The following is a 26,101-nucleotide window of genomic DNA, read 5'->3' as shown; positions in this document are numbered from 1 at the left end:
TTAGGAAAGGCTGAAAGTAATAAATAAACTCAGTATTTGAACAAAACAACTACAAACCAATTGCATTAAGAGTTGAAATCTATTTAGCAAGCATTCATTCTATGAGACAATGTTTATTCAAATTAGCAACACATTTACACCACAACTATAATTCTTCAGAACAGAACAAATACAACTTCATGTCTTAAAGGACAGATTATCATCAACAATAATAAGTAAAAAAAAAACTTTAAACTGTATCAATTTTTGTTTCATTTTGGGAGCATTCCTACAAGATCTTTTGTTATGCCCTTCTACACCGCAGTTGCCATATGAAACCTTGTAATTTTTTGCATTTACTTCATAATATGGTTTGTATCTTTATTTCTGAGGTCTCCCTGGCTGCCTTTTCCCGGTAGGTGACTTTACAACTTCTTCAGCTACATGTTGTGGCACATTCCATTTGCTTTCGTCAGGCAGCGGGTCTACTGGTATTTCATAAGTCTGCAGAAGGATCTCCCTCGTGTAATAAGGAGAACAATAGTTTTCATAAGACTCGTCCCTGTGCCTCAAAGCCGCCAAAGCATGTGCACAAGAAAGTTCATCAAGCTGGAATATTCCACAACTACATCTTTTGTTTTGAAGGCAAACAATGAAGCGCTTCACATCATCTATCACAGTATGGATGTAATCTGTCGAAACTCTCACCTAAAATTTCATTACAAACACACAACAAGTTGTCAACAACAAATACAAAATAAAATAACTACAATTTTCTACAATTAACAGTATATATTTAGTTTGATGGAATCAATGATCTGATGTTTTTGGCTATAACTTACTCTCATCTTCTGTGATATTGTCCTGTTGTCCTCCAACTCTTTGTTGTATTATTTTCCAAGGTATGTGAACGTACCATTTGTATTCAATAACTTTTCATTAGTTCAACGTTCAAGAAGAGTCCTCATGTATTCTAATAGTTCTACTACAGACAGTTCTCTTACATCTTTGGTTACCGCATTCAATGACTCTGCAATATTTGATGTTATCGTCCACGTTCTGTTCACTGTAGCATGTATCTGAGACCATCTGTGATAGCCAATATCGTATAGGTATGCTTTAACACGTGTGTCGATCTCTTCAATCTTTGATATTCTTTCATTTTATTCATCAAGCGTGTATGATCGTGCCGTGGCAAAGTACAATTCGCTTAACTTTAGATGACCCTTTTTGAACTTTGACCTTACATTTGTCCAAATATGCCATATGCAAGCATAATGTGGTATGCCGGTATAAACAGTAGATGTTGCCTTCAAGATACTTTCATTTTGGTCCGAAACAACACATATATTTGATTTTTCACCATATGCATGTTTGAATTGCTCAAAAAACCACCTCCATGATGCGTCATTTTCTGAATCAACAACGGCGTATGCTAGTGGTAATATGCTACCTATCACACAGGTGGCAAAAAGAAATTCAATTTCTGTAATAAAACTTAAGAATATAAAAAATACAGTCTTAAAACTAACTTTATAATAATATTTTTACAATTAATCTACATTACCTGCTGCATCCATTGTGCTAGCTGTTAGCATGATTCCCCTATATGCCGACTTCAAGAAGGTGCCATCAACTACTACAACTGGCCTACAATGCTCCCAACCCTTGATGGACGTACTAAGTGCAACAAATGCATACAAGAAACAATCATCTTCAGTCTTCTGCAATTTCACTACCGACCCCGGATAAGTCTTCTCTAGAATATACAAATAACTCGGCAAGCGGATGTAGAAATCAGCAGGATGACCTCTAAGAAATTCCAAAGCCTTTTTCTTTTCTCTCCAAGCTTGCATGTATGTTACGTTCACACCATGATCTGACAACATGTCAATTTGTATGTCTTTTGGTGTGTATATTGTCTTAGGATCCGCATATTTTGGCATCACCATGCTGCCAACTCCCATGGCAGTTAGTTTGCGTTGTATGTATGTGTTGTCCATCAAAGAGCATGTGTGCAAGCTATTGCATTTTCGAACCTTGAACAATGCTGATTCATTTATGCTGGTGGACTTGAAGTCCCACGTACAATTGTCACCAACACATACGAGGCAGTAGCTACAGAATAAAAACAATTCAATAAATGTTATGAAAATTGTAGCTACAAAATACGAGACTGTTTATGCCCAAAAACTTATCTTAAACAATTTATATACAAAAAAACTACAACTTATCCACAATATGAATTTGACAAATAAAATATTCATACCTTCTTGCACTAGACCTTTTCACCCTAAATTGAAACTTATTCATGACAGAATATTGCTTCATTGCAGTGACAATTGTTTGCTTGTCTTGGTAAACTTGGCCAACTTCAATTACATTTGGCGTATGTTCTGTTATGATGATACTTTCATATTCCACAATTGCCGGAGATGTTTGTATATCAATCAACTTCACTGTTCCTGATACTTCTCCAATTGTGTTACAATTACTTGACAATTGTACCATGCTAGTATTACGATAATCAGAAGTACCTGCACTCAATTAAAAGTATAGCAATTCAGACCTCTGTATATTCATGTGTTTAGTATTTGATAGAATGCTTGTAGAGACATAACAATTGAACTATATTTGTTATGTAGTAAAATTATAGATAATTTGTAGAAAGATTTGTAAAACACTTGAAAGTGAAACAACATCAGCACTGGAAAAATAGAGCAGACCTGCAATTGTGCTCGCATTCGACATACTGCATTCCAAATCGAAATCACGCACTATTATACATAGCAGATACATTCCTAAGTTTTTGTTTCCCTTTTTCATCTCCATATACACTCGAACTCTCATATCGTTCCGAATTTCCATTAGAGGACAACGTTCATTGACACTGTATTTGAATTCGATGATTTTTGCAGAGGTATCAATCATTAGATGCTCTGCAACTGCGGAATTTAATTGACTATAATTTGAATCATCATTGACTACAATTCCGTCAACATCAAAATCTTTGTATCTCCCAACGCTATCCCACCGCCCATTGAGCTGAAGCATAATCGCTAATTTTGACATTATGTCGCGAAATTCAATTCAATTGTACCTAATTGTTTACAATTGAATTTTTCAAAACCATTATTTATGGAAAACCAGAGGAAACCAGAAAAAAATAGAGAATAGAAGGATGCGATGATAACCATTAAACATGTGCATAATAGAAGGGTTCTACGAATATGTTGCCTTCATAATTGGTGCGAGGATTGAGTCACTAAAATCTCTAAGCGATCCCAAAATTCTCGTGCCTAAATAAGGAAGACTATTGCAGAAAGGATTCTAGCTTAAACAAATGAATAAATTTTGTAGCTAAACTGTGTTTAGGTTGGGTACATTCAAAAAGATGGATATTTTTTGTAATAAGGTTTGAAATAATGTATAGGAACGAAAAAATCTCATAATTTAGAGGGAGAAATATACTTCTAAAACCTTAGTTTTTCTCCTAAAGGGAAGTAATGTTTATTGTTCAAAGTCGGAGGAACAATTTGGTTTTTAAGGCAAAACTAAGAAAGGAAGACAACGTATGTGTAAATTTTAATGCACATTAAAAATACCATCATTTCTTACTCCAACCAGCTCATGGATTTCCTTCAGTCCCATTTTCAATAAATATATTTCCAATTTAGAATGTGGGAGCTTTAACAACCATCCACCTATCAACAAATCCTTTCTATTGTTGCATCATCTTGCACGTACCTATGCTATTTCACTACGTACATTACCTCCGACTAGTTACATGTCGGTAAGTTTGTCCACCAAAGCTTAGGTATATGGGTGGCGGCTGACGCTCTAGGAAAATTTCACATCGACAAAACACATGCGAGAAGCTGGATATATAAGAGAACAAGTTTTAGATTCTAAAGCCATGCGGGACTAAGGCCAATACGCACAATATCACTAATGCGATGACTTATTACATGCACCTCTTCGACTGCGGGTTGGTCATTTTTTTTGTCTTTTTTGGAGCTTGACTAGTCGAATACGAATGTTCCATAAACGATTTTGTGAGTTTTCACACTAAAATGTGTGGAATAAAATGGTTAGCATTGATGATAAATCAAGTTTAGTTTGTTATAGTGTACGTATGTTGGACTGGTAGGCCTTGTATGTATATGCTATTTTTGGCATCCTTTTTTTGTTCTTTATATGCATCTTCGATATGCATGATTGTATAAGACATGACAACTTCTCATAGTATCTTCCTTTACATTCTTCTACATGTGGTACTTCTTTTTTCACTTCTATTAAGAATCAAATCATCAGCAAGAACTGAAGCTGAAGCTCTTGTCAAATGGAAGAGTAATTGGACATTTTCTACTACTTCTTTCTTGGATTCATGATCCATTTCCAATCTCAGAAACTTCTGCAATTGGACATCAATTGTTTGCAATGCTGTTGGAACAATTTCCGAGATCAATCTTTCTAATGTAGGCCTTTTAGGATCTCTTAATCAGCTTGACTTCACTTCGTTTCCAAGTCTCTCGAGTTTTATAGCTAGTTTGGCCAAGCTGGAAAAATCAGCTTATTTTGATAAGTGCTTTTTTCAAAAGTGATGTTGAAAAAAAGTACTGAGAAACAGTTTGTGTTTGGCTAATCACTCTGAAAAATACTTTTGAGTAATAATTTGTGTTTGTCCAAGTTTTTCAAAATGTACTTTTAAGTATCAAATTACGATTAAGGACATGAATAGATTTACTTAATAGTTAATATTATAAGTAAATAAATAATCTCAAAAATTTATTATTACAGGCCATAATTAAATTTTTTCATTTTATTTAAGTAAAATATGAAAATAAAATTAAAAAGTACTTTAATTCTTTTATTATTATTCAAATATATTAAAAATCATTCAACAAATATAAAAGTATTCACCCCTAAAGTCACTATATATTAGAAAACTATCCTAAAAATAAGAAGAAATACTTATACATTAATATCCCAAGTATTAGATTTAACGATTATTTTGATATATACTATATTTTGTTAAGAAAATTTTTGGTAAGAAGAAAAGTCAAAACTGTTTCCGCTTTTGGGAAGAAGCTACTTTTTTTCGCTTTTTCCCAAAAGTATTTTTTCCCTCAAAAAAGCTTGGTCAAACACCTTAAGTTAAGAAAAAAAATACTTTTGGGGAAAAAAACACTTTTTGCCTTTGGAGAACCTTGGCCAAATAGACTATTAATCTCAACGGGAACAACTTTAGTGGATCGATGCCATCTAATATTGGAAATGCTTCTATGCTCACTTACTTGGACCTGAGCAACAATGTCTTAGACGGTGCCATACCAAAAGAGATTGGGAAGTTAACTGTCACGATCCGAAATCTCACCTGTCGTGATGGCACTTATCTCTATACTAGGCAAGCCAATAACATTAATAACCCATAATTTCTTTTAAATATAGAAAATATAATAATTAAGTTTAAGAGAGAATCCCACAAATACTGGATATAAAAACACTCCCAAAACCCAGTATCACTGAGTGCATGAACATCTATACATTACAAGTCTGGAAAATACGGTCTATAATAGTCTACGACCAAATACAGTAAACAAGGAGATAGGGAAGGGGAGACAAGGCCTGCGAAACATAGCAGCTACCTCTGAATCTCCGAAAATTAACTGTGTGAAAGAATCAACACCCCTTATGTCCGGGATCACCTGGATCTGCACACGAAGTGTAGGCTGTAGTATGAGTACAACCAACTCAGTAAGTAACAATAATAGATAAAGAATTGAAAGTTGTAACAAGCTTCTCAGCTAATCCCAAATACAGTACTTTCCAACAGAAAAGGGGTAGACATGCTCTCAAGTTCAATATTTAAAATTTCACAGTAATTTCATATCAAATTTGACTGAAACACAAAATAGTATTTTTCCAAAATTTCCAAAACAGTGATATATGACAACTGAAATGCAACAATTAATGAAATCAATGCATCCTCTCAGAGTAACAGTCACTCAGTCCTCCCATTCACTCCAACCTCACAGTCACTCATTCCTCACAGTCACTCAGCACTTGGCACTCGGCACTCGCACTCAGTAGGTACCTGCGCTCACTGGGGGTGTGTACAAACTCCGGAGGGGCTCCTTCAGCCCAAGCGCTATATCAAGCCAATCATGGCATATAACAATGAAACATACTGCGGCGCGCAACTCGATCCCATAAATATCCTCACAATTAGGCCCTTGGCCTCACTTAGTCATCAACCTCTCTAGTCTCTCGGGCTCAAGATGTCATGAAAATCAGTCCAAAAATGATAATATGATGTATTAATAAATAGCAACAGAAACTAAGATATGATATGAAATGAATGAGCATGACTGAGTGTGAAATTATAATTTGAACATATAATTCAACCACAAAAATGACCCCAGTGGGTACCAATAATAACATCATATGTCTAAGCATGATTTTTAATACGAGTCTCAGCTCAATTTTCTCTAACACATAGAGAATGTACTGGTATCAACATATTATTCAACTACACAGTTTCATGGAATTTGACCAAGTCACAATTCCTACGGTGCATGCCCACACACCCATCACCTCAAAACCAATCACATAATACATAATTCGGGATTTCATACCCTTATGACCAAATTTAGAACTATTAATTACTTCAAATCGTGTAATTCTTATTCTGCAATAACTTTGCCTCGTGAATTAGCCTCCAAACGCCTCGAATCTAGCCACACATAATTCGATTCAGTCAATAAAATTTATTGGAATTAATTCCATAAGAGAATACTATTTTTTCCAACAAAATACAAAATTTAGCTCAAATATCTCCTGTGGAACCGGCGTATTAGAACTAGACAAAAGTTACAAAATATGAACGCCTGTTCAACTACGAGTCTAACCATACAAATTTTACCAAATTCCGACATCAACTCGACCTCCAAATCATCAAATCTTATTTCCAAATCCCTAAGTTCAAATCCCCGATTTACACCTCAGAAACATGTAATCTAGTCAGATTATTCGATGATAATTCAATATTATGGAGTAGAAATGATCACAAGTGACTTACCTCAAGATTTCCCGTGATTTCTCGCTCAAAAATCGCCTCAACCCGTGTTTGGAATGTCTAAAAATGAGAAAATCACGGACCCCTCTGTTTTAGTACACTGTCCAGAGGTTCCGCACCTGCGGAATTTTTAACCACTTATGCGGATTTTTCCCCCGCTTCTGCGATCCCCCACGCGCAGGTGTGTGTCCGCACCTGCAGATTGCTCTCCGCATCTGCGCTCCAGAGTCACCGGCCCCAGTCGCCACTTTTGCGATCCTCCACGCGCAGGTGCGTGTCCGCACCTGCGGGCTGCCTTCCGCATCTGCACACCCCAGCTCGCACTTGCGAGCTCACACCTGTGACCAATGTTCCGCAGGTGCGATTGCACCAGAAAGCTTCAACTTCAGTAGGCTTCCAAATTGAAAAATTGATCCGTTAACCATCCGAAACTCATCCGAGACCCTCGGGACTTCAACCAAACATGCCAACAAGTCCTAAAATATGATACGAACTTAGTCGAATCCTCAAAGCACCTCAAACAACATTGAAAACATGAATTACACACGGATCCAAGCCTAATGGACTTTGAAATTTCAAATTTTCACAAATGACGCCGGAACCTATCAAATCAAGTCCGATTGACCTCAAATTTTGTACACAAGTCATAAATGACATAATGGACCTATTAAAATTTTCATAATCAGATTTTGACCCCGAAATCAAAAAGTCAACCCCCAGGTCAAACTTTCCAAAAATTTGACTTTCGTCATTTCAAGCCTAATTCTACTACGGACCTTCAAATAATTTTTTGGACACGCTTTCAAGTCCAAAATCACCATACGGAGCTATTGGAATCATCAAAATTCAAATCCGAGGTCGTTTACACATAAGTCGACATCCGGTTTACTTTTCCAACTTAAGTTTTTAATTATGAGACTAAGTGTCTCATTTCACTCTGGAATTCTTCCGGACCAGAACTAACTAACCCGGTAAGTCATTAAGCAACTGTAAAGCATAACTTGAGCAGTAAATTGGGGAACAAGGTTATAATAGTCAAAATGACCGACCGGGTCGTTACATTCTCCCCCTCTTAAATAAATATTCGTCCTCGAACGGGATTAGAATCATACCTGGAGTCTCAAATAGGTGTGGATATTTGCTCCGCATCTCCTGCTCAATCTCCCAAGTAGCTTCTCCAACTGGTTGGCCTCTCCACTGTGCCTTCACTGATGCTATGTTCTTTGACCTCAGCTTTCGAACCTGCCGGTCTAAAATAGCCACCGGCTCCACATGATACGTCAAATTACTGTCCAGCTGCACTGTACTGGAATCCAGAATATGAGACAGATCCCCGGCATACTTTCAGAGCATGGATATATGGAATACTAGATGAACACCTGATAGACTAGGTGGCAAAGCAAGTTCATAAGCCACCTCTCCAATTTTCTTAAGTATCTCAAAAGGCTCAATATACCGAGGGCTCAACTTTCCCTTCTTCCCGTACCTCAACACACCTTTCATGGGTGAAATCTTAAGCAGAACCTTCTCCCCAACCATGTAAGCAACATCACGGACCTTCCTGTCGGCATAACTCTTCTGCCTAGACTGCGCCTTGCGAAGCCGCTCCTTAATCAATTTAACCTTATTCAAAGCATCCTAAACTAAGTCAGTGCCCAATAGCCTAGTCTTACCTGGCTCAAACTAACCCACCGGAGATCGACACCGTCTCCCATATAAAGCCTCATACGGAGCCATCTGAATGCTCGATTGGTAGCTGTTATTGTAAGCAAACTCTACCAGTGGCAGAAATTGATCCCAAGAACCCCCGAAATCTATAACACAAGCGTGTAGCATATCTTCCAATATCTGAATAGTGCGCTCGGACTGTCCATCTGTCTGAGGGTGAAATGCTGTACTAAGTTGAACATGTGTACCTAATTCTCGCTGTACTGCCTTCCAAAACTGTGATGTAAACTGCGTACCCCGATCTGAAATGATGGACACTAGCACACCGTGCAGACGAACAATATCGCGGATATAAATTTCAGCCAACCGTTCCGAAGAATAATTAGTACCAACTATAATAAAATGCATGGATTTGGTCAATCGATCCATAATCACCCAAACAATATCAAATTTTCTCAAAGTCCGTGGAAGCCTAGCTACGAAATCCATGGTAACACGCTCCCATTTCCACTCCGGAATTTCAAGTCTCTGAAGCAATCCTCCCGGTCTCTGATGCTCGTATTTCACCTGTTGACAATTTAAACACCGATCTACAAACCCAACTATATCTTTATTCATTTGCCTCCACCAATAGTGCTGCCTCAAATCCTGATACATATTCGCGGCACCTGGATGAATGGAGTACCGCGAACTGTGAGCTTCCTAGAGAATCAACTCATGCAAACCATCTTTATTAGGTACACATAGCCTGCCCTGCATCCGTACTACACGTCATCTCCAGTAGTGACTTCCTTGGCATCACCATGCTGAACCGTGTCCTTAAGGATAAGCAGATGGGGATCATAATACTGGCGCTCTCTGATGTGATCATATAAAGAACACCAAGAAACCACACAAGCCAAAACTCGACTCGGATCGAAAATATTCAATCTAACAAACTGGTTGGGCAAGGCCTGAACATCCAAGGCTAAAGGCCTCTCTGCTACCGGTAAGTATGCTAAGCTCCCAAACTCTCTAACTTATGACTCAAGGCATCGGCTACCACATTAGCCTTTCCGGTGATGATTAAAAATGGTGATATCATAATCCTTAAGCAACTATAACCACCTCCGCTGCTGCAAATTAAGATCCTTCTGTTAAAACAGATGCTATAGACTCCGGTGATCGGTATAAACCTCAAAATGGTCACCGTACAAATAATGTCGCTAAATCTTCAAGACATGAACAATAGACGCTAACTCAAGGTCATGGACTGGATAATTCTTTTCATGTATTTTTAATTGTCTGGACGCATAGGCAATCACCCTACCATCTTGCATCAAAATTGCGCCGAGACCAATACGCGACATGTCACAATACACAGTATAAGACCCTGAACCTGTAGGCAACACCAATAATGGGGCTGTAGTCAAAGCCATCTTGAGCTTCTGGAAGCTCTTTTCACATTCATCCGACCACCTGAACGGAGCACCTTTTTGGATCAATTTAGTCATAGGTGATGCAATGGACGAGAAACCCTCCATGAAGTGACGATAATAACCGGCCAAGCCGAGCAAACTCCAAATATCAGTAACTGAAGATGGTCTGGGCCAACTTTGAACTGCCTCTATTTTCTTCGGATCCACCTTAATTCCTTCACTGGACACTATGTTTCCCAAGAATGCCACCGAACTAAGCCAGAACTCACACTTAGAGAATTTGGCATATAGTGTCTCCTCTCTCAGCCTCTGCAATACAATACCCAAGTGTTGTGCATGCTCCTCCTGGCTATGTGAGTACACCAGGATATCATCAATAAATACCACGACAAATGAGTCAAGATATGGCTGGAATACGCTATTCATCAGGTGCATAAATGTTGCTGGGGCATTGGTTAGCCCAAATGACATCACAAGAAATTCATAGTAACTATAACGAGTTCTGAATGTTGTTTCTAGAATATCCGAATCCCGAATTTTCAACTGGTGATACCCCGACCTCAAGTCAATTTTGGAGAATACCCTCGCTCCCTGCAGTTGGTCAAATAACTCATCAATACGCGGCAAAGGATACTTATTCTTGATTGTAACTTTGTTTAGTTTCCTGTAATCGATGCACATGCGCATAGTACCATCTTTCTTTTTTACAAACAGAACCGATGCACCCCAAGGTGACACACTAGGACTAATAAACCCCTTATCAAGAAGTTCTTAAAGTTGCTCTTTCAATTCTTTCAATTCAGCTGGTGCCATACGATACGGAGAAATAAAAATGGGCTGAGTGCCCGACACCAAGTCAGTACCGAAATCAATATCCCTGTCGGGTGGCATACTCAACAAGTCTGTAGGAAATACATCCGAAAAGTCTCGCACTACTGGTACTGGATCAATTGTAGGAGTATTTGCATTAACATCTCTCACAAAGGCCAAATATTATAAACACCCCTTCCCAACCATAGGTTGAGCTTTCAAATAAGAAATTACCCTACTGGAACATAATCTAAAGAACCTCTCCATTCGACTTTCGGCAACCCCGGCATCGCCAACATCACGGTTTTTGCGTGATAGTCCAGAATAGCATGACATGGATACAACCAATCCATACCCAGAATTACATCAAAATCAACCATACTGAGTAGTAAGAGATCAATTCTAGTCTCCAGTCCTCCAATAGTTACCACACATGACTGATGTACACCGACCACAATAATAGTATCACCCACCGGCATAGATACACGAACATGTGAAACTAAGGATTCACGGGGCATATCTAGATAATGAGTAAAGTACGATGATACATACGAATAAGTAGAACCAGGGTCAAATAATATAGAAGCTTCCCTATGGAACACTGAGACAATACCCGTGATCACTGTATCTAAAGCAACGACATCTGGCCTGGAAGGAAAAGCATAGAAACTGGCCTGACCGCCACCTGATCGGCCTCCCCCTCTTGGGCGACCCCTAACTAGATGACCCCCACTCCGAGCTGGCTGGGCGGGTGGTGAAGTAACTGGTGCTGAAGTTATAGTCTGACTCCTCAGCTTCATTGGACCTTCCGAGCAACAAAGACACTATCTCCACATATGTCCAAATTCCCCGCACTCAAAGCAGCTCCCCTGTACTGGTGGTGGTGCGGACTGAATCGGGCCTTGAGAACCAGAATAATCGCTAGAAGCACCCGGTGCAAATGAACCCTGAACTGAAGGAGCACGGGATGAACTCTGGGCTAGAAGGGCACTAAGAGATCACTGACCCTGATAAGAACTGTATGAACCATGGCTGGATGATGCACCAAGGTGAACTGGACGACCCGTCTGTGCGTGTCTGTAAGGATGACCCCTGCAGTGATAAAACTGACCCCCTGAAGGAATACCGCTAAAATCACCTGGTCCACGAGGCCTCCTGGACTCCCTCTCTCCACGCTCCTAGCTACGGACCATCTCTATCTGTCGAGTAATGTCAACTACCTCATCAAAAGTAGCACCATATACCCTCTCCCGAGTCATAAGTAATCGCATATGATATGTGAGGCCATCAATGAACCTCATAATCCTCTCCCTATTAGTAGGCACCAACCAAACTGCGTGACGAGCCAACTCAAAAAATCTCATCTCGTACTGAGTCACAAACACGCCATCCTGACGTAACGACTCAAACTATCTGCACAACTCCTCTCTGCGAGATTGCGGCACGAACTTCTCCAAAAGGAGAACGGAGAACTCCTGCCATGTAAGTGGTACTGTACCAATCGGCCTGTGCCTCTCATAAGCCTCCCACCATCTGAAGGCAGCCCCAGAAAACTTAAAAGTAGTGAACGAGACCGTGTTCATCTAACTAGAAATTTCATAAGAGAAGAAGAATCGTACTTCAGTAGCCTTTTGCGCGGGTCCTGCTCCTGCGCTTCCTGACCTCAACCCATTAGTCTCAAGAATACACGATGTTCGAAGCATCCGCTGGCACTTATCTAGAAAACTCTAAGCATCTTCTGACTCAACATCGCTAAATGATCGAGGTCGAAGCCTCCCAAATCTCTCAAGTCTCCTTTGCTCATCATCTGCCATAACGGGGACTACCGGGGCCTGAACAGCTATAACCGGCTGGGCTGGTAGTGCCCCCGGTATCTGAAGTCCCCCTACTACCTGATTTGGAGTACGGGCAATAGGGGTATGAGTACCTCCCCTAACCTGAGAAGTGGCAGGTGCGGCCTGAGCCGAAACCACCTGAGCAAGGCCAGTGCAAACTGTCAATATCTGGGCCAAAGCCTCCTGAAGTCCTGGAATCTCAATGGGCACAACTGGTGCCTGAGCTGGTCCTGTCGGCTCAACTATATCTGGAATCTGCTCCTGAGCTGGAGCAACTGGTGGTGCTACAGGTGCTGCTCCAACTGCTGTACGAGTTACACCTCGACCTCTACCTCGACCCCGTCCTCTACCACGGCCCCGACCTCTCGCGTCCCTAACTGGTAGCACTGGTGGCTGACCGTCCTGTAGGGCCTCGTGAATTGTTTCCTAAAAACCGGGGTTAAGTGATGCCGGTTTGGACTTTTTGGATTGAACAATGCGCTGGGGAGTTGAAGGAAAATATTTTTGCAGAAATAGGCATTTCTGCGGCCAATTATGCGGCCGCATAATCACTGTGCGGGCCGCAGAATGGCTGTTGAGTGAAGAATTTACTTGGGCCATTTTGATATCAATTTCGCGGCCAAATATGCGACCGCATAACCAGTTCGCGGGCCACACTTGGATCGAACAATCAACCTTAGGATTTTTGCGAAGGGAGGTTCTGCGGTGCATTATGCGACCGCAGAGTAGGTCTGCGGCGCATTATGCGACCACAAAACAGGTCTGCGGGCCGCATAACTACCGCAGACCCAGGCAGATCTTTTCCAGATTTTGGCACCAAATTATGCGGCCGATATGCGGACCGCGTATCCATTCTGTGGTCGCATATGGGACCGCATACCATGTTCCAGAGCTTTATTTTTAGGGTTTTTAAACCCGACCCTATTTAGTTAAAACATATGCCATAGTCCATTTTGAGCATATTTATGATATTCTTAGAGTGAGAAAGAGTTATTAGAGTGGGAAGTAACCTTCAACCTAATATCCAACAATTCTAACTCAATCCTTGAAGATTATCAAGAAAGTCTTCATCCTAAAGGTAAGAATCTATGCCCTAGTTCTTAATTTCGAAAATCTTCTAAAAAGGGGGATAATTAGAAAGACAATTCTTGGGTGTGGGGGTTGTTATCTTGCATGAATATGTTATCAAAGAATGTGAGGAGGTTGTGAGCTAAAAATGGTAGAGAATGGGTTGGGGAATGTTGGAATCTTTCACAAAAGGGCCTTAAAAATATTAATGCACACCTAGTGTTTGATAATTCCTAATTTTAGTCCAACTTGTTATATTTATAAAATAAATCGAAGTGCTAAGAATTCTGGAACGTTTTAAAGTTTAAAGGAAGCTCAATTGAGGTATGTTGGCTAAACCCCCTTCTTCTTAGAATCAAATCCCACGGTGTTCATGTAATTGGTGTAAGTCCCAGATTGATCATTATAGAATTGGCTATTCCTGATATGTTTGTGTTGAAGGATGTATGTTCAATATTTATTCTAAATACTTCATCATGTCATCTTTCCATTTGAGGATGTGTTCAAAATATGGAATATGTGTTAGAAATGTTAAGACTTCAAGTCTAGATCGAATAAAGGTTGTTATACCAAATTGTATGAAAAGTCTCTATGTGCCTAAGATTCCCAAATTGCTCATATGTGTCTTGAATGGGAAACCTTATTGTTGTTGATAATGATAATGATATTTGAATGTGAAAAAGGGAACTGGAATCATGAAATACGACCAAGTGCCAAGAATGACTTCATAATTGTGGTCACTAGTGCCAATGAATTGAAAAGATATTGAAAAATATGATGTGAAATGGTTGACTGAAAAAGGTAATGTATCGGGTGAGACGGCCTAGCCGACCGGGCCGTGCTCGGACGCCATGCCGCACACATGGTGGTGACCGTGCTGGACATTATGATGAAATTGTGGTTATGGTTGATGTCTCAAATGAGACGACCTAGCCGATCGAGTCGTGATCGGACTCCATATAAGAATATGATAGTATTGTAAATTATGATATATCGGCTCTAAGGATCACTCAACCTAATAACATGGAAATTAACTTGAGAACTTATGTGATCCTTATTTGATGTTTTAGTATTATTTGAAGCCCTTATTGAATTTATGACTGTTTCCCCCTTGTATTATTATTCATTCTATTGAGATGGTGTTTAGTTTTACATACTAATACTATTCAATAGTACTAACGTCCCTTTTGCCGGGGCCGCTACATCTTTAAATGGATGCAGGTGGTTCCATAGCAGACACTGTTGATCAGCGATAGTGGTACATCCTCTTCCCAATAGACTTGGTGATCCCCACTTCATCCCGGGGTCATATATTGCATCTTTTATTTCTATTATTATCATGTTTTGAGGTATAGCCGGGGCCTTGTTGCCGACACTATCATAACTCTATTTTGTATCTCTTAGAGGCTCTGTAGACACTATGTGGGTTGTACATGGGTGCTAGAAAAGTCAAACAGATTATGTTATGTTTTGATCTCTTGTTCCACTCGAATCATAAGAATGTGTATATATTGAAACTTAAAAGTGATGTAACCGATGAGACGATCTAGTATTGTATATACGATCTTCCTACTGTTTAATTAATGAAATCATGTCTTCTCTTGATCATGGGTGAGTTGGGTAGAAAGTATCTAACATACTTGCTCGACCGGGTTCACTCGGTTGAGCGCCTGTTGCACTTTCCGAGGTTGGGGCATGACAAACTTGGTATTAGAGCCTAAGGTTTTAAAGTGTCCTAGGATGTCTTGGAGCCGTGTCTAGTAGAGTCCTCCTTATTGGTGTGTTGTCGACCACATCTATATGTTGGAGGCTACTTGGACATTTAGGAATAATACCCTTCTTTGATAGTCTGGATCGTGCGATGAAACGGATTGTGAAACTGTTCCTCCTCTAAATCGTGCATTCCTTTAACTTTCAGTACATGGCACCTAAGAAGAGAGCAAGAAGTGGCCAAGGAGCTAATGCCACCTCAGGAGTGGCAGTTGACCCTTTATTTGATGATGCGGGTGAATACCCGAGGGGTGAGGATAATCCCCCGATTGCTACATTGCCTGATTCCACTTCGCCTGACCAGGCCACACCAGTTCCTGCACCTACTGAGGGTGTAGCGATTCCTTCAATTGATATTCCGATTCTACCTCTAGCCCTAGCTTTCGGTTCTGGTATTTCCGATGGGGAGCTTAGGGGATCTATACAGAAGTTCACATAGATAGTGGCTTCTCAGGCCCAAAGATCAAATGTTGCACCCACTTCTTCTAGCTAACAAGGGGATTCTAGAGGTTCTAAGGTGAACAGGTTTCTTCAGTTGGATCCTCCGATGTTCACGAGTGCTAATCCCGAGGAGGACCCACATGACTTCATTGATGAGATGCATAAGACTCTCCGGTTTATGCGTGCTACAGAGACGGAGGGAGTGGAGTTGGCCGCCTACCACCTGAAATGGGTGGCCTATTCTTGGTTTGAGTTGTGTGAGGACTCTCGGGAGGAGGGGAGCCCTCCAGCGAGGTGGAGTGAGTTTGCTGACGCTTTCATGGACCATTTCTTGCCTGGCGAGACTAGGGCAGCCCGTGCCACAGAGTTTGAGAATCTTAAACAAGGTAGTAAGAGTGTGTGGGAGTATCACATGGAGTTTGCGCATCTGTCTAAATATGCCATTCTCATGTTGCCTACTATGGAGGCTAGAGTGCGCCGATTTGTGCAGGGCCTTTGCCCCTTGGTTATCAATGAGGCTGCCATAGCTGCCTTGAATTCTGATATGAACTATGGGAAGATGGTAGCATTTGCTCAAGCTACAGAGAGCCGTAAGTTAAAGAACATAATGGAGCGAGAGGGTAACAGCAAGGCCCAGTCCGCGTGCAACTTTGGGAAGTCAATTGGTGGGGGAAGATCAGCTTTTAGGGGAGGGTCATTAGGGCCATCCCAGTATTTTGCTCAGTCTTCAGCCAGTGCACTGCCAGCAGGGCCCAGTTAGCAGCAAGGGAGTCATTTCAGGCCCAATCAGGGCAGTAGAGGACCCCACCGGCAGAGCTAATCAGGAGGGAGATTCCAGCCGCAGCGGAGGCCCCCATGCCCCAGGTGTGGGAAGATGCACTTGGGGATATGCTAAATGGACCTACCTGTATGTTACGGGTGTTGATTGAGGGATCATATTCAGATGGAGTGTCGTTCATCCCGCCAGGGTGCGGACAGGGGCACAACGCAGCCATCCAGTTCTGTAGCTGCTACATCTTCAGCACCCCCTCTAGCTCGAGGCACTCCAGCACCCGCAGGGCATGGTGCATCTAGGGCTGGTGCGCATAGTTTAGGAGGACCCAACCATTTCTATGCTATGAGTGGTCGCCAGGGTACAGAGGCTTCTCCAGATATTGTCACAGGTATAATGACTGTCCAATCTCATGATGTATATGCTCTTATTGATCTCGGTTCCACCTTGTCCTATGTTACCCCTTATGTTGCTATGAAATTTGGGATAGAACCGGAACAGCTTCATGAGCCGTTCTCTGTATATAGTCTAGTTGGCGAGTCTACGTGGTCGGGACACCGTGGCCGATCTCATTAAATTGGGGATGGTCAATTTTGATGTAATTATGGGAATGGATTGGCTTTATTCATGCTTTGCCAAGCTTGATTGCCGAACTAGAAATGTGAGGTTTGAATTTCCAAATGAGCCAGTTGTTGAATGGAAGAGGGATAATGTGATGCCAAAAGGTAGGTTTATTTCTTACCTTAAGGCCACGAAATGATTAACAAGGGGTGTATCTATCATTTGGTCCGGGTTACGGACACCGATGCTGAGGCACCTACACTCGAGTCTGTGCCAGTGGTGAATGAATTTCCGGAGGTCTTTCCTGATGAGCTCCCTGGGATTCCACCAGACAGGGAGATTGATTTTGGGATTGATGTGATGCCAGGCACGCAACCTATATCTATTCCGCCCTACAGGATGACACCAGCAGAATTAAAGGAGCTAAAGAAACTATTGAAGGATTTTTTAGAGAAGGATTTCATCCGACTGAGTGTGTCACCATGGGGCGCACCGGTTCTCTTTGTGAGGAAGAAAGATGGATCACTGAGGATATGTATTGACTACCGGCAGCTCAACAAAGTCACAATTAAAAACAAGTACCCGTTACCAAGAATAAATGATTTGTTTGATCAGTTACAGGGTGCTACGTACTTCTCCAAATATAATTTACGGTCCGGGTACCACCAATTGAAGATCATGGAGCAAGATATTCCGAAAACATCTTTCAGGACCCGGTATAGGTAATTGAATTTCTGATAATGTCTTTTGGGCTAACAAATGCCCCAGCAACTTTCATGAATCTTATGAATCGGATTTTCAAGCCTTTTCTCGATTCCTTTGTGATAGTATTCATTGACGATATTATTGTGTATTCACGAGGTCGAGAGGACCACGTCAATCATCTCAAGGCAGTTTTGCAGACCCTTCATCAGCACTAATTGTACGCGAAATTTTCAAAAATGTGAATTTTGGCTCGAATCTGTCACATTCTTGGGTCATGTTGTCTCCAGAGAAGGAATTAAGGTTGATCCTCAAAATATTGCAGTGGTGAAGAATTGGCCTAGACTTAAAACACCAACCAAGATTCGTAGTTTCTTGGGCTTAGCAGGTTATTACAGGAAGTTTGTGGAGGGGTTCTCTACTATTGCCTCCCTGTTGACTAAATTGACTTAGAAAGCGGTTAAGTTCCAATGGTCCGATGCTTGTGTAAGGAGCTTCCAGGAGTTGAAATCAAGAGTGACTACGGCACCGGTGTTGACTCTACTAAACGATACAAATGGGTTTGTGGTATATTGTGATGCTTCAAGGATCGGGCTTGGGTGTGTGCTAATACAACACGACAAGGTTATAGCTTATGCTTCTAGGAAACTTAAGAATCATGAAAAGAACTATCCAACACATGACTTAGAAAGTAGTGGTTTTTGCATTGAAGATTTGGCGTCATTATTTGTACGGGATTCATGTGGATGTATTCATGAACCACAAGAGCCTTCAATATATTTTCAAACAGAAGGAGATGAATCTGAGGCAGAGAAGATGGCTTGAGTTACTCAAGGATTATGACATCGATATCCTATATCACCCGAGGAAAGCCAATGTGGTGGTGGATGCTCTTAGCCGAAAATCTATGGGTAGTTTGGCTCACTTGGAGGCATGTCAGAGGCCGTTGGCCAGGGAGGTTCACCAGTTAACTAGTTTGGGAGTTCGTCTTGCGGACTCTAGTGAATGAGGGGTAATTGTGCAAAATAGGGCTGAATCATTGCTTGTTGTGGAAGTCAAAGAGAAGAAATACGACGATCCAATGTTGGTAAAATTGAAGGAAGAGATTCATAAACATAAAACTATAGATTTTACTCTTGGCACGGATGATGGTACACTAAGGTACCAAGGGCGGCTATGTGTTCCAAATGTAGATGGTCTCCTGGAAAGAATCATGACCGAGGCTCACACTTCCAGGTATTCCGTGCACCCGAGCTCTACGAAGAAGTATCATGATCTCAAGGAAGTCTATTGGTGGAATGACATGAAAAGGAATGTGGCAGACTTTATGGCAAGGTGTTCGAATTGTCAGCAAGTAAAGGCCGTACACCAACAGCTTGGTAGGTTGGCACAGAACATAGAAATTCCAATGTGGAAGTGGGAAATGATTAATATAGATTTTGTGGTAGAATTACCATGCACACCGCGCAAGTTTGACTCAATTTGGGTGATTGTGGATTGGCTCACAAAATCAGCACACTTCTTGCCAGTTAAATCTACCGACATAGCGGAACAATATGCTCAGTTGTATATCAAGGAAATAGTCAGGCTGCATGGCACTCCAGTTTCTATCATTTCTGATTGAGGGGCTCAGTTCACAACAAACTTTTGGATGAAATTTCAGCATGGTTTGGGTACTCAGGTGAATCATGGTACAACCTTCCATCCACAGACTGACGGGCAGGCAGATTGGACTATTCAGACACTTGAGGATATGTTGCATGCTTATGTTCTTGACTTCAAGGGTAGCTGGGATGATTATTTGACACTCATAGAATTTGCTTACAACAACAACTTCCATGCTAGTATTCAAATGGCACCATTTGAGGCGTTATATGGTAGGAGATTTAGATATCCCATTGGGTAGTTCGAGATTGGGGAAGCTGAGTTGATAGGACCAGACCTCGTGCATCATGCTATGGAAAAGGTTAAAATCATTAAGGAGTGGTTGAATACTGCTCAGAGAAGTCAAAAATCCTATTCGGATGTTCGTCGCAGAGACAGAGTTCAAAGAAGATGATTGGGTATTTTTGAAGTTTTCCCCCATGAAGGGTACAATGCAGTTTGGAAGGAAAGGAAAATTGAGTCCGAGGTATGTCGGGCCATACAAAATCATTCAGAGGATTGGTCAGGCGGCGTACAAGCTTGATCTACCACCCGAGATGTCATTAGTGCACCCGGTATTCCATGTGTCTATGTTGAAGAAGGTAGTTAGAGATCCGTCAACTATTGTGCCGGTTGATACCATTGAGGTTAATGAAGAACTGTCATATGAAGAAATTCCAGTTTCTATTATTGATCGTCGAGTCCGAAAGTTGAGAAATAAAGAAATTGCATCCGTGAAAGTGCTATGGCAAAACCAACAGGTTGAAGAGGCTATTTGGGAAGCCGAGGAAGAAATGAAGAAAAAAGTATCCTTATTTGTTTGAATAGACATGTATTTATAAAATTGTGTTCTATGAAAACTCTAAAGGTTACCTTCTACGAATTATGTATAACTCTAAAGGTTACCTTCTACGAATTATGTATCTTCTGTACAGTTGGTGTTAAGGGTGCTCTATTTCTGGTAATATATTGCTCATGAGGCCATAGTAGGTGTTGTTAATGTGTTATATTGCGTCATTGGGTTATATATATATGTTTTGAGGATGTGTTTCTGGGTCTCTATGACAGGTGGATAGGCCCAGTTACAGGGGAAACTCTGGCAAAAGTTTTGGAAATTTAGGGAGTTAGTCAAATTTGGGGCTGCTGGTGTGTGGTATGAAAACCGAGTTGCATAAAATGCTAATAGTGAACTTTGACCCTCATTCGAGGACGAATGATCTTAAGTGGGAGAGGATGTAAGACCTCATGAAATTTTTCCTAAAAAGCAGGGTTCCGTGATGCCGGTGTAGGCGTAGCGGTTCAGACCTTTTGGATTGAACAGTGCGCTAGGGAGTTGAAAGAAAATATTTTTGCAGAAATAGGCATTTCTGCGGCCTATTATGCGGCCACATAATCACTCTACGGGCCACGGAATGGTCGCAGAGTGAAGCAGCTACTTGGGCCATTTTGATGTCAATTTCGCGGCCAATTATGCGACCGCATAACCATTTCACGGGCCGTACTTTGATCGCACAATCAGTCTTAGGAATTTTGCGAAGGGAGGTTCTGCGACGCATTATGCGACCGCAGAACAGGTATGCGGGCCACATAACTACTGCAGACCCAGGTAGATTATTTCCAGATTTTGGCACCAAATTATGCTGCCGATATGCGTACCGCATATCCATTCTGTGGTCGCATATGCGACCGCGTACCCTATTCTAGAGCTTCATTTTTGGGGTTTTTAAACCCAACCCTATTTCGTTAAAACATATGCCATAGTCTATTTTTGAGCATATTTCTGATATTTTTAGAGTGAGAAAGAGTTCTTAGAGTGGGGAAGTAACCTTCAACCTAATATCCAACAATTCTTGTTCAATCCTTGAAGATTATCAAGAAAGTCTTCATCCTAAAGATAAGAATCTATGCCCTAGCTCTTAATTTCGAAAATCTTCTAAAAATGGGGATAATTAAAAAGACAATTCTTGGGTGTGGGGGTTGTTATCTTGAATGCATGTGTTATCAAAGAATGTGGGGAGGTTGTGAGCTAAAAATGGTAGAGAATGAGTTGGGGAATGTTGGAATCTTTCACAAAAGGGCCTTAAAAACATTAATGCACACCTAGTGTTTGATAATGTGCTCAAATGAGCTAGAATCATGACCATCTTCCTAATTTTGGTCCAACTTGTTATATTTCTAAAATAGATCGAAGTGCTAAGAATTCCGGAACATTTTAAAGTTTAAAGGAAGCTCAATTGCTTTTCCGGCCAGACCAGATGCACAAAGCCTCAGATGTCGTGATCACAGGTATTATTTCTGTCTGCGGTAGGGATTCTTCGGTATTATTTGATCCAGGGTCTACCTATTCATACGTTTCATCTCTGTTTGCTCATTTCCTGGATATTCCTCGTGAGTCCTTGGGCATTCACATTTTGAAGACATCCTCAAATGGTATGATGTGAAATGGTTGACTGAAAAAGGTAATGTCTCGGGTGAGACGGCCTAGCCGATCGGGCCATCATCGGAATCCATGCCGCACACTTGGCGGTGACTGTGCTGGAAATTATGATGAAATTGTGGTTATGGTTGATGTCTCAAATGAGACAACCTAGCCGATCGGGTCGTGATCGGACTCCGTATAAGAATACAGTGGTATTGTGAATTATGGTATATCGGCTCTAAGGGTCACCCAACCTAATAACATGGAACTTGATTTGAGAACTTATGTGATCCTTATTTGATGTTTTAGTATTGTTTGAAGCCCTTATTGAACTCATGACTGTTTCCCCCCTGTATTATTATTCATTCTATTTAGATGGTGTTTAGTTTTACATACTAGTAATATTCGACAGTACTAACGTCCCTTTTGCCGGGGGCGCTACATCTTTAAATGGATGCAGGTGGTTCCATAGCAGACAGTGTTGATCAGTGATAGTGGTACATCATCTTCCCAATAGACTTGGTGATCCCCACTTCATCCCGGGGTCATATATTGTATCTTTTGTTCCTATTATTTTCATGTTTTGAGGTATAGCCGGGGCCTTATTGCCGACACTATCATAACTCTATTTTGTATCTCTTAGAGGCTCTGTAGACACTATGTGGGTTGTACATGGGTGCTAGAAAAGTCAAACAGATTATGTTGTGTTTTGATCTCTTGTTCCACTCGAATCATAAGAATGTGTGTATATTGAAACTTAAAAGTGATGTAACCGATGAGACGATCTAGTATTGTATATACGATCTTTCTACTGTTTAATTAATGAAATCATGTCTTCTCTTGATCATGGGTGAGTTGGGTAGAAAGTATCTAACATGCTTGCTCGACAAGGTTCACTTGGTTGAGCGTCGGTCACGCTTCCCGAGGTTGGGGCATGACACGTCCGATCCGGTAGTACGGTTCTCACCATCTGTGAGAGAATAGAATAACAAAAGTTTAGCTTTCCGGAACCAACAAGTTCGCACGATAGAATACCGGATAAATGAAATTTTCCTAAGGGTTCGACAACCTCTCTAAGATAAGTACAGACGTCTCCGTACCGATCCGCAAGACTCTACTAAACCTGCTCATGACTCGTGAGACCTATGTAACCTAGGCTTTGATACCAACTTGTCACGACCCAAAATCTCACCCGTCGTGATGGCGCCTATATCGATACTAGGCAAGCCGACAACATCTAACCCACCATTTCTTTTAAAATTTCACAATAATTTCATATCAAATTTGACTGAAACAGAAAATAATATTTTTTCCGAAATTTTCAAAACAATGATATATGACAGCCGAAATGCAGCAATTAGTGAAATCAATGCATCCTCTCAGAGTAACAGTCACTCAGTTCTCCTATTCACTCCAACCTCACAGTCACTCATTTCTCATAGTCACTTTTTCCTCACAGTCACTCATTCCTCACAGTCACTCAGCACTCGGCACTCGGCATTCGACACTCGCACTCAGTAGGTACCTGTGCTCATTGGGGGTGTGTACAGACTCTGAAGGGGCTCCTTCAACCCAAGCGCTATATCAAGCCAATCATGGCATATAACAATGAAACATACTGCGGCGTGCAACTCGATCCCATAAATATCCTCACAATTAGGCCCTCGACCTCACTCAGTCATCAACCTCTCTAGTCTCTCGGGTTCAAGATGTCATGCAAATCAGCCTAAAAATGATAATATAATGTATTAATAAATAGTAATAGAGATTGAGATATGATATGAAATGAATGAACATGACTGAGTGTGATATTACAATTTGAACATATAATTCAACCACAGAAATGACCCCAGTGTGTACCAATAATAACAGCATATATCTAAGCATGATTTTTAATACGAGTCTCAGCTCAGTTTTCTCTAACACAGAGAATGTACTGGTATCAACAGATTATTCAACTATACAGTTCCATGGAATTTGACCAAGTCACAATTCCTACGGTGCACGCCCACACTCCCATCACCTCAAAACCAATCACATAACATATAATTCGGGGTTTCATACCCTCAAGACCAAATTTTGAACTGTTACTTACCTCAAATCATGTAATTCTTATTCTGCAATGCCTTTGCTTCGTCAATTAGCCTCCAAACACCTCGAATCTATCCACAAATAATTCGATTCAGCCAATAAAATATATTGGAATTAATTCCATAAGAGAATACTATTTTTTCCAACAAAATGTGAAATTTAGCTCAAAAATCGCCCGTAGGGCCCACGTCTCGGAACTCGACAAAATTTACAAAATATGAATGCTCATTCAACCACGAGTCTAACCATACAAATTTTACTAAATTCCGATATCAACTCGACCTCCAAATCATCAAATCTTATTTCCAAATCCCTAAGTTCAAATCTCCGATTTACACCTCACAAAACTGTAATCTAGTCGGATTATTCAATGATAATTAAATATTATGGAGTAGAAATGATCACAAGTGACTTACCTCAAGATTTCCCGTGATTTCCTGCTCAAAAATCGCCTCAACCCGTGTTTGGAATGTCCAAAAATGAGAAAATCACGGACCCCTCTGTTTTTGTACACTATCCAGAGGTTCTGCACCTGCCGAATATTTAACCGCTTATGCGGATTTCCCCCCCGCTTCTGCGCAAATCCTCACTTCTGCAATCCCCCACATGTGCACTTCCTCCGCATCTGCGATCGTCCATGCGTAGGTGCGTGTCCGCACATGCGTACTGCCTTCCGCATCTGCGCCCTTAGCTTCTGCACATCCTAGCTCGCACTTGCGAGCTCGCACCTGCGACCAATGTTCCGCAGGTGTGATTGCACCAGAAAGCTTCAACTTCAACAGTCTTCCAAATTCAAAAATGGATCCGTTAACCATCCAAAACTCACCCGAGACCCTCGTGACTTTAACCAAACATACCAACAAGTCCTAAAACATGATATGAACTTAGTCAAATCCTCAAATCACCTCAAACAATATCGAAAACACGAATTACATACGGATTCAAGCGTAATGATCTTTGAAATTTCAAATTTTCACAAACGATGTCGGAACCTATCTAATCAAGTCCGATTGACCTCAAACTTTGCACACAAGTCATAAATGACATAACAGACCTATTACAATTTTCAGAATCATATTTCGACCCCAATATCAAAAAGTCAACCCCCCAGTCAAACTTCCCAAAAATTTGACTTTCACCATTTCAAGCCTAATTTTACTACGGACCTCCAAATAATTTTTTGGACACACTCCTAAGTACAAAATCACCATACAGAGCTATTGGAATCCTTAGAATTTCAATCCGAGGTCATTTACACATAAGTCGACATCCGGTTTACTTTTCTAACTTAAGTTTTTAATTATGAGACTAAGTGTCTCATTTCACTCTGGAATCCTTTCGGACCTGAACCAACTAACCCGGTAAGTCATTAAACAACTATAAAGCATAACTTGAGTAGTAAATGGGGGAACGAGGTTATAATACTCAAAATGACCGGCCCGGTCGTTACATTAACACAACTTGAACAACTCAGTTTCTATAACAACAATATCATTGGTGTTATTTCATATCAAATAAGCAATCTTCATAAGGTACGACACTTGGATCTTGGATCAAAAGTACTTAAAAATTCAGATTGGTCTAAAATGCAGAATATGCCTATGTTGACATATCTGAGCATTGGCTACAATCATCTAACTTTAGACTTCCCTAAATTTGTACTCCATTGCCATAATCTGACTTACCTCGATTTAAAATTCCCAACACGTATTAAATATGTTTTATGACTAAATGAGTTGTGCGTGATGATTTACGGTGTTTGGAGTGCAAAAATATGAAGAAAAGGTGCTCCAACTATAGGAGAAGAGGGTGGATGCGTTGCATCCAACCTAGGAAAAATTATAT

General features: G+C 40.8%; 1 protein-coding gene and 1 pseudogene across 1 annotated transcript; one reads left to right on the top strand and one right to left on the bottom strand.

Annotated features, from left to right (window-relative positions):
• Positions 1-360: 360 nt before the first annotated feature.
• On the bottom strand, positions 361-3,051 carry LOC142166328 (uncharacterized). Its single transcript, XM_075225328.1, has 6 exons — positions 2,706-3,051; positions 2,249-2,516; positions 1,547-2,097; positions 1,183-1,432; positions 984-1,068; positions 361-687 (listed from the first exon to the last, which is right to left on the bottom strand). The coding sequence occupies exons 1-6, from the start codon at positions 3,049-3,051 to the stop codon at positions 361-363; spliced, it is 1,827 nt and encodes a 608-aa protein (XP_075081429.1).
• Positions 3,052-4,208: 1,157 nt separating this feature from the next.
• Positions 4,209-26,101, top strand: part of LOC107791593 (uncharacterized) — a 43,412-nt pseudogene continuing 21,519 nt past the window's right edge.

This window comes from Nicotiana tabacum, chromosome 2 (assembly GCF_000715075.1).
Source record: "Nicotiana tabacum cultivar K326 chromosome 2, ASM71507v2, whole genome shotgun sequence".
Classification (NCBI taxonomy): Eukaryota; Viridiplantae; Streptophyta; class Magnoliopsida; order Solanales; family Solanaceae; genus Nicotiana; species Nicotiana tabacum.
Note: the sequence above shows the minus strand (reverse complement) of the source record. Positions and strands in the feature narration are given on the sequence as shown.